Source organism: Osmia lignaria, chromosome 5 (assembly GCF_051020975.1).
Source record: "Osmia lignaria lignaria isolate PbOS001 chromosome 5, iyOsmLign1, whole genome shotgun sequence".
In the NCBI taxonomy this organism is placed as follows: domain Eukaryota; kingdom Metazoa; phylum Arthropoda; class Insecta; order Hymenoptera; family Megachilidae; genus Osmia; species Osmia lignaria.
The window spans coordinates 11,565,354-11,582,311 of NC_135036.1; the positions used below are offsets into that span (position 1 = coordinate 11,565,354).

At 42.9% G+C, this 16,958-nt stretch overlaps 1 protein-coding gene across 2 annotated transcripts in view; it reads right to left on the reverse strand.

The window, feature by feature from the left end:
- ss (aryl hydrocarbon receptor spineless) overlaps positions 1 to 16,958 on the reverse strand; it is an 83,473-nt gene that overhangs the window by 50,998 nt on the left and 15,517 nt on the right. For both annotated transcript variants that reach the window (XM_034325152.2, XM_034325151.2), the window contains exon 2: positions 1,455 to 1,645. In XM_034325152.2, the coding sequence (XP_034181043.1) occupies positions 1,455 to 1,645 (191 nt within the window). The remainder of the gene's footprint in view (positions 1 to 1,454; positions 1,646 to 16,958) is intronic.

A 16,958-nucleotide genomic window follows, 5' to 3' on the forward strand; every position in this document is an offset into this window, starting at 1 on the left:
TGGACGGGAAAAAGAAGAACGTTTGCCCATTATTCCGCGCCGATTCTTCGATTGGCCCCACCTGATTGCGATTGCAGATGAGATTGTACGCCCGCCGCGAGCAAAACCACGCTGTTTCGCGCCGTTGCATAATCGTTTCCCTATCCCTTATTTCCACCTTCGATCGCTTCCAGGATAGTAATCATCGATAATCCAAATTTCGAAGAAAGTTCATTTCGAATATTTCTACAAATTATCCTACAATCGAAACTTAAATGCCTTTTTCCTCTCATTCGAGGCGAGTTTTCGTGCACCCCGAGACCTCGAAGATACCAATACTTTATTCCGTGTATTTTTAAAGCGACCTTGAACACTGTATGATTTTGCACAGTCACGCCATTTATGATTTCGCAAACGAGTTAAGCGAACTGGGTCGTACCGATGCAGATCAATTGATCTAGCAAGTGGAATAACGGGGCTAGAACAAGAGAGCATTGTCTCGAAATAAAAAGGATCGATCAAGAACAAAATTCTGTTCGATACATGAAAAACATGCACCAGCTACAAGGGTCTCTAAGCTGACCTGAAATTTAAAAATGTCATATCCACGGCTATGGATATCTTGACTAATTATGAATAAGCAATGCAAATGGGTTAAGCAATGTTACGATTTCGCGTCACGAAGGGATTATAAACTCTTCTTTTCTACTGAAATTACAACGTTCGAGCGCCACCAGTTTCTCGCAATAGCCAAGCTTATCTTTTTTTACTGGATAATTTTCACCGGCTATTGATTGGCAAAAATATCATTACCTCCACCCCCTTTAGATACGTAGATTACGATTCAAGGGTTTTCTAAATAACAAAGATTTCCCGTGCACGATAGCATTAGCTCTCCCTCCTTCTTATTAAATAATTCATATGTTTATGCCTAATCTTGTTAAAATAGATAATCGCTCGCAACAATCTACGTTTTCACCGTTACCATTTATCATTGTATGCTTTCTGAAAGTACGAATATTAAATTAACATGATAGAAAAAAAAAATAATGTTCCTTAACTATATTTCAACACTTTCTCCGTGGTTTCGTACAATATGACGTAACAATAACGGTGGAATTACAATGGTAAGAAATTCGAACAAGTTCGACGGTGAACAGACGAATTGCAGGATCGCGGAAGAACGCGGGTCATTGTTTTTGAACCCTTATTGTTCCCTCAGAGACAGAGTAACGACAGCATCGCGTGTTCAGAAACATATTGCGAATGCTAATGCTCCTGGATGCGCAACGATGTTTAGCCACGACTATGTACCGCAAGAAATTTCTGAATCCTTGCATCGCATTTCCGACAAACACTTGTCTATCGTTAAAAAACGCGGAATATTCAAATATCGTAATTATTTTTCTTTTATATCTACACCTCAGTCGTGAATTTCTTTCACGGTTCTTTCATAAAATATTTCTATCACTTACCTTGGAAGTAACTCTTCGTTCGGAGATAGCTAACGCTAAGTCTCAAGATGCTGAGTCGATCCAGCTTGCTCAAAATGTTTTGTTCGAACGGAAGCAACGACGCCAGAGTATCCAATTCGGCGTTCAATCGTTCCCGATGTCTCTTGCTGGGGTTCGACTTTGTTACACCATCCTTTTGGGGTGGTTTTAAACTGTGAACAGATAAAAAAGGAATTTATTATTATAATTCTCATCCTGACGTAAGATTATCCGCGAGTCGAAAACCTATTCAATTTGAAATTTTATCGTGGATATAAGGCAATAGAATGTTGTCTTAATTAGCCAGAAGGATCGAATTAAACGTTCGGGGTTGAATCGAGCAAATTGCAAGAAATTCTTTGAAAGAACATCGCTGACCACCTTCGAGACTCGGACAACAGGCGGCCTACGGGCAAAGGATCTCGATAATTAAAGGTGACCACTGTCGGAGGATTGATTGACACGTGGGGAATCCCTGCGGACCGATGTACCTACTAAACAGCTGCGATTCTTCGCCATAAATATAATTATGTACAAAGACATTTGTACATCCTGTTTCTAGTTTAACCCGACAGGACATAAGATCCACGAATTGTTTGGTAATTATGACATCAGGGATATGATAACGTATAATTGGAAATAATGAACGTGAGGCCACTGATCGTTCACCACGTTCATGTAAAAAAATCAAACGCTACGATTCCGGCTCGGACTGTTTATTTAATTGAAGTCTTCACCATGGGGACACCGTACTAAACCAGTACTGGACTTCTCATCAAAGACACCGCGCCATTTCACTTTTATTTCTCTATTTAACTGCAATTATTATTTTTAATAATCTTGATTTCACCAGCAGTCTTCCAAGATCCCATGCACGTGTTAAAACACAAATTGAAATACGCCTATTAGAGAAGTCAGAAAATGCAACGTCGATTGAAAAAATTTGAAAAGTGAAGCGCAGAATTGAAGGTAAAAGAGAAAAAGGAAGGAAGGAAGGAAGGAAGGAAGGAAGGAAGGAAGGAAGGAACGAGCGAAAAAAGCACGATGGCCTTAATTAAAATGCTTAGGGGTTAGAAAGCGTGATGAATGAGATTACCAACCATGTATAGGCAGACAGGTACGACTACGCGGCAGCTTCGAGAAGAACTCTATTAATTATTAGATGACACCGAATCCATTATCCCCGGGACGAGAGGAAGTCCTCGAGGAATAGTCTCATTCGGATACCATTAGGAGCTTCGGTGTCGGCCTTTTGTTCTTTCTCCCGTTGGTCGCGCAGCAACGTGCAAAACATAGTTAATTATTGGAACGAGGACAAGAAGAAAGGTGTGCCACGTGGGCAGTGCCATTTCTCTCTTATGCTTCTACTTTTTTTTTCACATTCGTTTTTGTCGCTCGTCTATCTAGGAAATCTGGCATTGCCTAATGATGTTTTCAAACTTAAATCATTCTGTCTAATTGTGACACCACTTTTGAATCGCGTTATATTATACAACACATTTTCAAATACCTTAATGAGACCATTTGCAATCACCTCGGTAAATGTAACAATTCCTGTAGAAATTCGTAATTTATCGTATTAATTAGTGCATTCTAGATGCTTAATTGAAGAAAAAAAAAGAAATAAACATAGTAACGTGTGCTCTAAAGCAGTCAAACGTAAAACATGAAGAAAGCTACCTAATCTTTTAGCTTATCTTGCATTTTTCAAAACAACGAATTTATTTATACTACACTTTAGAATTTCATTTCTTGAAAATCTTTTTTCTCTGTCCTCGAACACGGACAATTTGATTTGGCAGGAAAAAGGAAGCAAGCTTCTGAATAACCCCAAGATTGCGGTATGATGTGTTCGAGGAACTCGTCAAGGATACCTGGCGAACCTCCTTGCAATTTGATGACACTAATTGCAATCGTTAAGATCAACGACAATAATGACGACGAGGATAATCCAAACGTTGGGCTTTAAAAAATGCTAACAGTATCAATTACTCAAAAAAAGGAAGAACACAGAAAAAGATCATGCTCGTGGAAATGTTTAATTGGTTATAAAATACGAATGAATCGTAGGAAACTTATCCTGTTATCATCGACGATTTGATCATCAAGGTACCGCGATGACATAGTACCACGATGACAGACAAATATAAAAAAAAAAAAAAAAAAAAAAAATTATAGATTTCATGGAACAATGTCCCAGAGGGAACCGATGAATGGGACATACGCGTTTACGTAACCGACTTTTGTTCTCTGCCAGCGTGGGAAGAAAGCGAACCGTGCACTTTGCACGGCAGAAAACTGCATTTCAATGCGTTCTAAAACTGCAAGTGCGCCGGAGAATGAAACCGATGCGACAATACCGTAATTATAACGTAATTGTCTCTTTATTCCTGCCTCTGACCGTTTCCTGGGCCGTGTCGTCCCACTTGCGAATTCGACGAAACATTAGATCATATTTAATCACTTTTATTTTCCGACGGACAGGTTACATAGAGAAAATGAGAACTAGATTGTGACACGGTGGATTTCGAAGCTTAAAGTTTCATACAAATGACTACACAATAATTTCCAGAATTTCTGAAGCGATATAGGTCGATCCCATGTTAGCCAAGGTACATAAATCTAATATCGATCATGGTTTCTGTGATTTACGAGCAACAAATACAAACTTCCAGGCCTGCTTCGAATTAAATAACACGAATCAAAAGTGGCGCGATCGTGTAATCGCTAGGTATACCAACACGCCATTCTCGAATCCATCAGCCCTTCTAATCACACACTCAAGATTGCTCGAATTCATATCAAATCTTCACCTTGACAATTACTAAACAAATGCGATATTTTGAAAAACTTTTCCAAAAATTCTTTTTACCGTAAAAATCATGAAGAGAGAAACATCCAAGCAGGATCCATTCCCCTAAAACGAGCCCGCCATTTTGCTCCTGGCATCGATGAAACGTCGCATCCCTTCGGCCCTTCCAACCCCTTTGTACAAAAGCGTCTGCGTTTCCCTTTCCTCCCTTTTCCTCCCCTTTCCTTCTGAGCTCGTAGCTTCATAGTTGACGTCCTTTCCGCGGGAGAACAGAAGCCGGCTAGGGGTGTAGAGGGGTTGATCGTTGGTACGGAAACGTTGAGACGCGCAGGCGCTACGAAGGGTGGGTCCACTATGGATTTTCGTGGGTAGAGACGAAGTGGAGGAGTTCCGGGGTGGTAGACAGCATGGGGTAGCAATGGAAGCTCCCACCGCAGAAAGGATGCTAGAACGTTTCCTGGGACGGTGATATACACGCCTAGACAACGGACAGGGGTGAGCAACGGTGTCTAGGAATGCATAGGCTCGACCTTGAACCGAACCCTCTTGGATTCGATATCCTTGGAGGGTTGTATCAAGAAGCAGGACTCGATTCTTTTAGTTGCTTTGTTCAGACCAGGGGATGGGGTTGTAGTTCCGAAAGGTGTAATAAAATAGAACTTCTTAAGGGTTGATAGCGTCGAATAAGTCCTTTGTAGATCTGAGACGATACCAAGTTTTAGTCGTACAAAACTCGAAGCAATTATTTTCCTTGTCATTAAATATATTAAATGTTTTACTTCGTGTTTAATTCACGTTTTCTAGTTAATATTAACATGTATAGTAGATACTTGTTTTTTTTATTTGAAATTCAAGTGAATTTCAATTTTAATTTTTACACGCCCCTTTTCAACGTTTCAATGTTGTTTATTAATTACATTTCACGTTGTCGTTTTCTCGTTCGTTATTTAAGCAAGGTAGGGAAGGCTGATTTTATCGAATCAGATCTCGTGGAACGATAAATAGGTATCGGTCACGTGGTCGAAGAATTACGACTCTCTGTACAGTGGGTAATGACTGTACATGGGTGCTGGCCGTCCGTGATAATTGCATTTTAATGGAAAAATGAAAATTTCGTTCCACGTTCACAGGAAACGATCCAAGAACAGAAAGTTTTTACCCTTAGATACAAAGGGTAGATGCAAAGTTTCCAGAAAAGATTCGTCATTTCTGTAATCTCAGTGATTGAGACGTTACTTTTTCATTCTTGGAAATATTCTAATTTCTAGATTGAATTGCGTTTACCTCGAAAAATCGAAATTTTCTTCGTCTCTCAAGAGCGAAAGATTCTTCGAACGATAGAGAAATTTCCGCGCGAGCCATGCGGACACGCAACGAATTTTGCTCGGACGCGGAACGAGCGGAAGTGCATTCGCCTGTCAACGTAGCATTTCGTAAGTGGCGAGTTGAAAGAGAGCACCAATAGCGGTCGGAGCTGACTTTCGACATCCTGTGGCGAATAATCGACCATATGTCGACTGACGTCAGAATTAGTGGTCTTCGTCAAAGAAAGCTCCTTTGGTAAGAAATATGGAAATGCAGCTGGTAAGCAACTTCTACAGTGGTCTCTATTTTTTCTACGTTCGCAAGCTCAATTCATATGTATATCCTGCGGTATCTAAATCAACAGTATAATGTAGAATAATTGAAAATATTCTACATGAGAGCACTACGAGTGGTATTGTTACAAGTTTGGTTGTAAGTAGATACTTGGCACGCAATTTATTTTTCACCGTGAAATCGTAGCTCGCTAACGGTGCCGAATTAGCGTGTTACGATGCTAACGGGAGCAGAAAGGATCGTTCTCCCGCGTGCGTTAGGCGTGTTAACAAACGGCCCAGTCACCGTCGGTTAGCATTACACGGACGCGAGCCGGCGTTCAACCAGAGCGTCGCGAGCGCCGTTTCCTTCATCGCCGTCGCGAATTAATTACCACGATCGTTCTTGGATTAATTACGGCCGGCGCGGCGTATCGGTCAGACGCGAGAACAAGCCTGCTTTTTCTCGCGCACGCGATTTGCCGGCTAAACGCGACGAGGATCTGCCTCGCCTCCGATCAAACTCCTTATTTTTTACCCGAGACTCGCGCGAAAAGTTCTATAATTCATATTTCCACTATCTAAGAAGACTAACCCCCGTGAAATAAATTGAAATGTTCATCAGCCGTAAATTGCAATGGAGATGTGGAAAGTCATGACGGCTTTATTAGAATTAAGAATGGAAATGATTCGGCGAAATCCAATTTCACGGATTCGAACAATGCACACCACTCGAAAAACTGTCTCAGTTGGTACAGTCAATTAGTTCCGGCAGTCGTAGAGCATCCCGGCGAGGCGTTCGTCCTCGCATAATAATTCCGTTTGTCACGCCAGTTACGCGCTCTACATAGCCACGCAGAGAATTCCTGGCACGTTTATTAACCGTTGATTTTTCTCTCCTTATATAGATCAATGTCCCATTATTTGGTTTTATCCGATTTTTCATGATTTCGCTGAAGAAATCAGCGGGAGCATCGAAATCTCGAGGCGCGCGTCCCACGCATACGCGAGTGATCAGTCGCGGACATCGACATTACCTCCTCTCGCGTGATCGCGCGGCAACCGGTGCGGCGAATTTCGAATTCAACGGAGAATTTATGGCGGCTACGGGCCGAGTTAGACCCTCGTAGTTGTCCGTAAGTCCATCTCTTTCTCTTTCTTTCTCGATCGAGTTTTGCACCCGTTGCGTTTTCGGCAGCCGAAAGATTTGTGGTCCCCTGGATTCGACGATTTAGATGTTCATTTAATTTAGTCGTCGTCCGTCGAGAGGCTCAACCGACCCCGTGCTTCATTAATAGTCGAACCAGACAAATAAAGGAGTTTTGATTTATACACTGTCCGTAGCGCGAGCGAGTGCGACCGCGTACGCCTTCCAACGCGATCCACGGTTAATTAAATTGTTTATAGTCCTCCTGATCGTCTTCTCCTTGTACTCGCTGGAACAACCAACTTTTCTGGAATTAAGATTAACCTCGGGGCGATGCGAAGAAAAATCTTTCAACAGCGATTCCTTGCTCGTTTATTAACACCCCGTGCGAAGGGTGGATTCCCGTTAATCTTCGAAGCATAGATGCTCGATAGGGATCGGAAGAAGGGATAACGTCGCCCAGCATTGCCGTAAACAAAGCCTGAAGGCGTGGGACGTCGAATGGAAAGCCTTCGTTAATTGTGCGGATTGATCGTCGATCCTCGTGCCGTGATATCTTCAATTTTTTGCAACAACAAACTGTCTACTTTGGCTCCTGCGCCATAAATTCGCGATAGAAGTTTCGCGGAATTACGCTATCTCGCACACTGGAAATATTGCAACTTTGATCGTCCCACCGAGCGAAACAGGAAAACTTCAAAGTTTAAACTTCGCAAAATACGATCTCGAGAGAGAGAGAGAGAACTTCCGCCGCCCTTAATTGCATCAAATCCTTATTAGAGGCGCAGCTCTGTATGCACGCATGTAAACTGTGTGTTTTAATATGTATATTTTGTGTATACTTTGTATGCATATTAGAGTGCACAATGGCGTACGCTCTAATGAGATGCAAGGGGTTCCTCACGGGTAAAACGAAGTACGTGTTCGATAGCAACGAGGAGCTATTTATCGTCCATTATCTAATGATTCTGAAGCATTAACCGTAGAACGATCCGGTCTCGGATCAATTTTATAAAATGATGACTCAAAGAAAAACACATTCCGAGTCTTTCTAATACCCTCTCGTTTCGTCAACGTTAGAAATGAGGAAAAAGCGTATCGTGTGGTAGCGCAGGTCACGTGATGTAGTAAGAAATCGCGAGGCCGCGTGATTTAGGAAGGAGAGTCGTTAATCAACCGGTCGAGTTAGAAGTCAACAGGTGCGAGAACGAAGCGGCTTGGCGCGGCGGCGGCCCGGTTGCTCTCTCGCATGGGACACGCATGCCAAGCGTGTGTCCCCACACGCGCCTCTCACAAAATCCCTATGCAAGCTGATGACCCTGGAAACTGGGTCGGTTCGATGGAAATCAACGAAAATCAAAATATCCAACTTTTTAAAAATTTCACAGATGGAAGTGACCACTTGCTGATGACGATGGTATAACACGCATCGTAAATTTATCAGTTAACCAAAGCATCATAAAATTGGTGCAATTTTCCTAGATGAGGATGGAATTCACAGAGGCGAGAAGAAGTAGCAATTTCTCGAGCATTATACCCGCATTTCCCGTCGACTATTAATGTAACCAGCATCTACCTCTAAGGTGATAATTATAGACAGAAAATTGCCGTTTGCGCGAAGAAAAATATAAGACCGGTTCACGTTAGAATCTGCTAATCGGTGACTCAGTAAAATTAATTATCAGCAAAAAAATATGATAAGCAAGAGTGTTTCCACGAGCCAATAACCGTCTTGATGAAGTTGCTCAACCCTAGACTCAATCAACGAAAAGCCAGTTCAAGCATCTCGAGGACAAATCTCATGTGTCCAGGTAACAGGTAGACAAACGAGCCATTCAGCGCGGGTACAAGTCTCTTCTAAACGTTTTCTAACGGCGTCTTTAATCACTCTATCCGACTTGACTGGGTGGATGGTTCAGTGAGAAAGGGCCGCGAACAGAGTCGACCTGGTCGTGCTACCGAATTCCCGTGACAAGGTACATGGAACTCCATAGGGACGAGTTAAAAAAATAAAAAAAGACAGAAAAGATCGAGGAGGAGAAGAAGAAGAGAAGGTGGAAAGAGGCCTGGGCAAACGCATTTGTCGGCTGTTGGCCCGGTTCTCGTCGCTCTCTGGCCAGCCAGGAAAGATTAGTGGTCCTAATTCCCGTAGTCGTTCGTTGCTCAGGAAATCCCCAGGTTGGAAAGACGCGTCTCTGACCTCTCTTCGTTCGAGTTGCGGTGAAGGGAGAGCAGAAGGAACACGAACGAGTTATCTGTTCCGTTTCTACGGGTCGTGTAAGGTAGGAGTAGTAGGTTACGAATGTCCGAAAGACGGCACCGGCCACGCTCGTGCTGGCTGGCTACCGTAAATGTAAATATCCTACGCTCTTCGAATTAACATACGTCCCCGCAGGCTCATTAAGGATGAAATTAATTATCCAATGGTATCGTTTCTCGTGTTCCTGGGGCCTAAGGCTGTGAGGATGAACGCAGGACCGCGACACGGAAAAACTGAACTTGGGATAACTTCAGAAGAATCTAACTTAAACTAAGTTTAACTAATGTAAGTGCTTGAAGATGTATCGAATGCAACACGTTTCAGCGTTCTACGTCAAAGACCTGAATCCGCACAAAATTGCAGTTCGAATTCGAGAACCAGAATCCTGGAATCCGGCAGAAGGTGGCAGAAAGCAACATTTTTTTTCACGTCGCGATAAAACGCGAACAGATACGGGTAAAAGGTGGCGCCAATCGATGAATGATCGTCGTCGCGGTCGCGCGCGTAAAGCAATCAGCTCGAGGGAAGAAATCACCGGTGGAGACTTAGAGGAGCAATTATCCTAATGGATGCAAAGTCACACCCTGTTGTCTGCACCGGGCATGGTAATGAGTTGATATCACCGCATACCAGGACCTTGTATCCTTCCAAGTCCTGCTCGAACCTTTGCTCCTCTCCTTTTCTTCCCTTTTCTTCTCCCACCTATCTTCGCGCGCATCTTGCTCCCTTCCCTTGACGTTGCCTCGCGTAGGATTCACTCAGCCTCGAAAATCACCGTCACACTTGAATCCTTTAATCGTGTACATTCGTAGGATATCTTCAAGAACGAAGAAGAAGATCAATTTCCCTAACAAGATCGCTTTCCAATCGGCATTCTTTTATTTAATTTTTCAGCCTTTTTTGCAAAATGTTAGATTTGATTTGTAGCACCTATGTTGTTTGTATTGGCGGAGAAAAATCAAAGTAATTCGAGTTGGTTAATTATGAGCTGAGAGAGTAAAACGGGTTAAGAAACTCGTCCCGTGCACGGTAAAGCGCTTGAAATGGCTTCGCACTTGTCACTGACCACGGTTATCTTCTCTCTTCTTAGAAGGTGTTCGCAGGGTGACGGAGATACAGAGTGGCATGACCTCTACCTGCTCTACGTATGGACACTACTTCTGCTGCACAAGTTCTTCGCCCGATTACTTGCTCACGATTCGTTGAAATCTCGAACTGACCGCTATATATTCAGCCTCTTCACTTTTCTTCTAAAGAAGCGCGGATTCGAACACCTTCTGATCTTGAGGGTTGTAATTTGCGCACACGATTTCATCGAAAAATCCTGTCAAGGTAGGACGAAAGAACCCTGCCGATGGCTCGCATGAACTGCGGCCACTACGTGGTAGCAAGGAGCTTTTGTACTCCCGGCAAGTGCATTGATTGAAACGCAAACCAGTTAAGGGTGCAATTCAATCTCTGGTCGAAGAAAACTGTTACACCACCACCGTATAATCCCTTGTTAAGGATTCGGTGTCGTTTTCCGTTTACTAAAGAGGACAACTCGTCGCTTTAACTTTATCTACTCCCCTTTTTACACCTTTTTCCCTTTAAATATTATGTATATTAAAATTGTTTTTTGACCGTTTATCAGTCAATTGAACAGCATTATCCTTTGTCAAGAGGTCTTTGGTACATTAGTCCGCTTTCGATTCAATCTAAGTCAGGGTAATTGCAAACCTCAAGTTTCCTTCCTTAGCAAATGTTTCAAATCAAGGGTGTTCATAATGAAATGACGAGAAAAATATGCAACTGGAAATGTAAATATAAAATAACACATAGAAAAACGAAGTAAACAGATTAGATATCAACGCAAAGAAGCTTTCGCGACTAATCGTACAAGGCCCGTACGAAGCCAAAATAGGTAGAGTATTCGCGATCCTGAAGCCAGGATAAAGTCCGGTACAGCCGATTAAGCTTCTTAAAATCCAGTATCGTTGGATGATGTTGGGTGGTGGAAGGTCGCCAGAAGGGATTGAGTTGGAAAGCCGATATTTCTCGGTCTTCCTTTGGTAGTGGTGGTGAGGCATTAAATCCGCGTATCCGCGCTTGGGAAAATTCAGAATGCAACGAGTGTAAAGTGAACGCGTCGTTGTTCTACGACACCGGTCAAACTATTGGATTATTCGAGGCGAACGAGTGGAAGAGTTGCGGTTAGCAGGCATCAGACTGAGTTTGTTGGATTCGGGATCAAAGTAATCTCGTTTGCCATCCCCTTGATCAGCCTATCCCCGGTGACCAGGGGTGGGCAAACCACGCCCTATCATCGTTGGATAACGTTGTCCTTATAGTACCATTTCAAAAACGCAAACAAAATCGTTTAAAAGCTGGTATCTGTTGTCCGAATTAAAGAGTTGTGCTGAATGCTAATCTACACGAGTCTGGGACCAGGGAAACACCCTATAAACGATTCTATCATCGCCAAATTAGGGATACCAATGACTTTTCTCAGTCTGATCGATGATGAAAAATCAGTCGATTCACTCAAAGAATAGAGAAAAGTATATTTTTAGAGAAGATACAACAGTTTGGACACGTTTCAAGCCACGTTTTTCCCTTTGTACGAATATTTACAGGGATATTCGCGGAATGTTGGACACCCCTGATGCCAGCCGAGGCGTGTGATCTGGTTAGTTGACTCTAGGGTGGGTTTTGCCCTCGGTAGACAGCAATCCGCTCGTTTTTCGAGGCCGGATTAGCCTCAAAAGACGACACCGGCCATCCACAGATCAGATACCGAGATCAAGGATTTGAAACAGCATCGGATGACGGATTTGTATCGGATCATCCGGTCGATAACAGATCGTAGCCAAACACAGCTGGAAATCAGCCGAACCCGTACGCGTCTCATCATCGACTAGCTAGTCAAAAGTCCAGCACTACCGCCCCATTTTCCTCGATTAAATCGGAGAAAATTGCAGAAAAATGGTCTATGATCTACAATAATCTGATAGATCTGATAGAAACTGGATAGATCAAATACTGTGTCAAAGGGTGACAATTATACGAAACGCTACAGGACATCGTTCACCAAAGAAGACTCAGCGGGACTTTTTATGTTTTGCTTTTTGATGTTTTCTACTGATAGGAAGTGTCCAGAGTATGCGATAGGAAATGAGGGGAATTCGCAAATGAATTCACGGTTTAAGTTTGTAAAGAGTTGGGGAGATCCGAGGGTAGCTTCTCCAAGAGTGTCTATTTACTTCGAGCATTAACACGAACCTGACACCGGAACGGCTCGTCGAACCTATTTTATTCTCGAAATTTGTCAACGATAAACATTTTTATTTTTCGAAAACATGTTTAAATTGCAAATCTAATTCAATAATAATGTGATGATCTTTGGTTCTGTTAACCGACATACAACAACTTGTCTGCCGATGAGCAATAAAAAGTTTGAACGAGCAAGATCGTCTCCAGCGAGGTCCGTTTCGTGACGTTCCGGGGCCGTGGGTTCGCGTGGTCCATTCTTGTCCGAGAGAACGAGCACGCACGATGACGTGACCACGTGACCGTTAAAAACCTGACCTAACCGACATCACTACCGGCACGCCATTATCCCTGTCTCCATCGCTACTGAATGAGTATGCCCGATATGTCCGGGCATAAAGTCGCTGGTATCGTTGGGTCCTCTCGTAAATCCATCCTGCCGAAAGGACATGCGATCCAAAACGGCCCGTTGTCCTTCCTCTATCAACTCGCGCTGCTTCAACGCCTGCTACTACCGTACACACGCGTGTCTTTGCGTGATTCACATACGTACTTGCTTGTTTCGTGTATTTAAAATACATTGTCCTATAAGTCTGCAGGATTTTTGTTTCTTTCAGTCCTTTTCCAAAGGGGATTTGAAGCGGGACATTAAGGTGTAAAGTGAGGATTTTGATGCAAAAGATTTCTAAACATTTCTAAGAAAGAGTAGAAATGAGCTTTGGTCGGATCAGCTAGAATTATGGTCGATCCGACTCGATAAAATGACAGCGAACTGAACGATTACCGTTCGCACGCAACTACCGAATGAACTAATATCCAAGTGTCGACCTAATATCGAAGCTTGGCGTAAACCCATCGGAAAGCACGCAAGCAACGTGCTTCTCTCGTCACAAGCCAACTTGTATCCCTTTTTCGCGAGAACCCTACGGTTGCATGCGCTCTCAGGACGTACAGTGGATATCCGGTGGTTGATCGATACGTCAAGAACGCGGCGATTACTCCTCCACGGGATTACTTTACCGGTATCGTGTTGCCAATTCGTGTGTATACAAAGAGTCGAGCTGAAATTGCGCGAAACCTGACAGATTTCTTGGTTACGAGCAATTTTCATCTTGTTCATTTTCAAAGAGAAGATCTCTATTCGTTTCAGATATCTTAACGTGATATCTAACCGGAATGATTAATTTAATGCTTTATTAGAATACTCTGTTAAAAGGTGAAAGATATAGAAAAGTTGGGATTTAGAGAGGCATCGTCAAGAGACAGATGTAGCTAGCCTCCTGCCACGAATCGATTTCGATATTTCGATCCTTCCTTCTCGATCCCATAAATATCTTGGTCGGACCAGTCGGCCGGGTAATTACCCCTGTATCGAGGCGTACCAGGGGCGGAGAAACGTGGCGCGTCCCGTCCTATAAGCTTCGATATTATGCCTATACGTAGTCGTGGCACGCTTGACCCTTTTGACACTCGGATGATATAATAATAATTGTTGTGCGTTCGTGGCCACGAACTCTCTTCTGGTCGATTGGCTCGATTGAGAGAAACTGCTCGTACGGTTGCTGCTTCAAACACCTCGGAGCCCTGTGTTGTTGGAACAGGGTGAAGCCTCGAGCGTATTCTTCGAAACGTAGGCCCACCGTTTAATTTTCTCGCTTCGTTTCATGCTTCCTCTCGAACGAGCATTTTGACCGCCGTGCCATTTAATTAATATCGAAACACTCTCACCATTGGACACGAACGATTTTTGCCTCGATATCGACAAAGAAAAATTTCGTATCCTATGAATCTTTTAAGTTAAACTGAATATCGAATTAGTAGGATGGAATATCTACCATGGAGGCATTACCAATCGTGGATTGAGTAGAAACAAAGAGAAGAGACGATTGGTGGTGTATAGTAAAACGATCGTCGCTGGACTTGAAATACGTAGCCATTAACGGCCATAACCATTACCGATTCGACTGAATTGTGAGGTTAGTATGGGGCTAATCTGCTACGTGCTTTACTTACCTGTCAAGAAATTAGCATATTATCTGAATACCGGGCTCCCTTAGCCTCCGATTCCCTGGGAGCTCGAAACGGTTCCTCCTTCTTTCCTTTTACTTCGTCCCTCAACAGCTCATCCTTACGATTTTTGGCCCACTGATTTTCAAATAATCACAACCTTTGAACGAATCATTCCTTGAAGAACGTCTTTCATAAACTTTGACGAAATTATTGAAACTTGTATCGAATTTCCATTAGAAACACAGGGTATCTTGTAGCGTAGAGGAAATTTCGTTGCCTGTGTACTGTACAGGCCTTAAAATCAGTCGGATCAATAATCCTGATTCGTCCCGGATCATTTTCTGTTTTTAATTATACGTGGGTTAGTCAGGGTTAACCCCATTAAGTTCGCGATGCACCAAGAAGCTACCGATACTTTTATTTCGTTCTGCTTCGCCAAAGATCCCATTATGCTCGTTTGCGTTCAAACATTTTTGTGCGTGCCGCCAACACCGCCACAGGAAGTTCCTTCCTCTCTGTTCCGTCCTTTTTTCGATCAATTATTCAAACAATGTTGCCAATAGTTTCACAGAAATTAAGTTTCAATAACGAAAGGGTACTTTTTCAAAGAATATCCAAAAATGATTTACAAATGTAAGTTGAATTATTTGAAAACCTCCCAGGAATTAAATCTCCCGCATTGTTTCGTAAAAGAAGCAATTGAAAGGTCAATTTCACGATTCCCCGGATCTGGCAGCAAGAAGAAGAGGGCGCCAAAGCGACGACGGTCCAGTTCGCGCCAGTAACTGGACCATTTACAGTGAGCTAACAGCTTCATAGAAGGTTTGCCAAGCCAGGTGATCGCAGTTACCGGTCGAAAATGATCGGGTCAGAGTCAGAAACCGAAGGAATAACGAGATAATCGGCAAACGAGCCGCGGTTTTCTTTACAACACAGTAAAACAGCAACAGAAGAAAGTTTTGCTTTTTACTTGCAAGGTTTTACTTGCACTGTTTACCTTTCTTCTTTCTACGACCTAATTCGATTCGTATTACGAGCTTGTTCTGTCGATCTTGTAACGTTCGTGGAAACAGAAAACCGCTGCTTCTAATTGCAATTGTCCCTTCTTGCGCGTCGCTTCTTGCTCGGGAACCACCGAGATCGATTTCCGGATAAAGAGGAATTCATCGTCAATTGGCTTTTTTTCTTCGTTTGAGGATCGAACGTTTCTGAGAGTGTTCCTCCCTCGAGGTTTCGCACGCTTTGTTCGTTTTATTATTGTGAAATCGTTATTGAGAAATCTCGGTTCTCACCGTGGTGGCCCAGAGGTAGATAACGACTACTGACATTTCCGAACATTTTATACTATAATAATTTAATGAGAATGGAAGGAAGCATCTACCCCTTTCACTGTATTGAAAATTTCTAATTGTTTGCGATGACTATCAATATCGAAATGATTGTTAGCACGATTTACAGTCGCTAAATCTTTGAATGGAGATTCAACCGTGGGATTCGTGCTAAGGATCCTCGTTCGAAGGATCTGCCCTCCGCGCACCCTCTTGACTGCCGTTCTCTTCAATCTTCCCTTAATAATTGTTTTTTGCGTTTGTGTTTACGAGGACCGGCCAATGATACGCTTTACGCGTGGCGTTGATTGCTCGACCCAACACCAGTTCCCTTTTACCTTCCCCTCTTTCATTTTTCTTCCCCTTTTTGCACCTTCGTCCTCCACCAACCCTTTGATGGTCAAGAAGGAACAGAGAAATGCTCCGAGTAATATCATACGTATTTCGATAAAAAACATTTGCACGCATTTTACGTGAGTAATCGTTGGAGAAGGAAAAAACAGAAAAATAAAAGAAGCGGCGTCAATCGGAACAGGATACGACGTGGCGTTCGTAATCGTGGAAAAAGACGGGAACCGGGTTGCATATTTATAAAATGCAAATTTCTAATTGCGGTAACAGCGACGCGAAATTAATGATTGCATTTAAAACGCTTTATCAGCGGCTGGCACATTTTAAATCGCGTAATAAGCAAGCCGCGTTCCTTCTCGCGTGTGTTTCGTTCGCTTGAGAAGCGCGGTGGCATAAATTTTTGTTTAGAAAAAAAAATGAGAAACTCGAACCTGTTTTATTTTATATTAGTTTAATAATAAGGTTTGAAAATAAAATAAATGCATGATACTGGTAGCAAAAGGGCACTCCTTTGCAAGCTTCGCGGACAGATGACGCTGACGAGGGCACCGTTAAAAGCAAAGCTAACAGTCGAATGAACATATGGCGTGCCTGACGTGATCTTTCAAAAAGGAAGACAAAAATGAACAAGTTCTCGTGCCATAGACATACGGAACATTACTATTTCTCCGCCTATTGGGCGGTACTCGCATTTTCGCAAACGCATTTGCACAAGTCTGCAAACTGACCAGAAGCCTCGACGATGAAGAGAG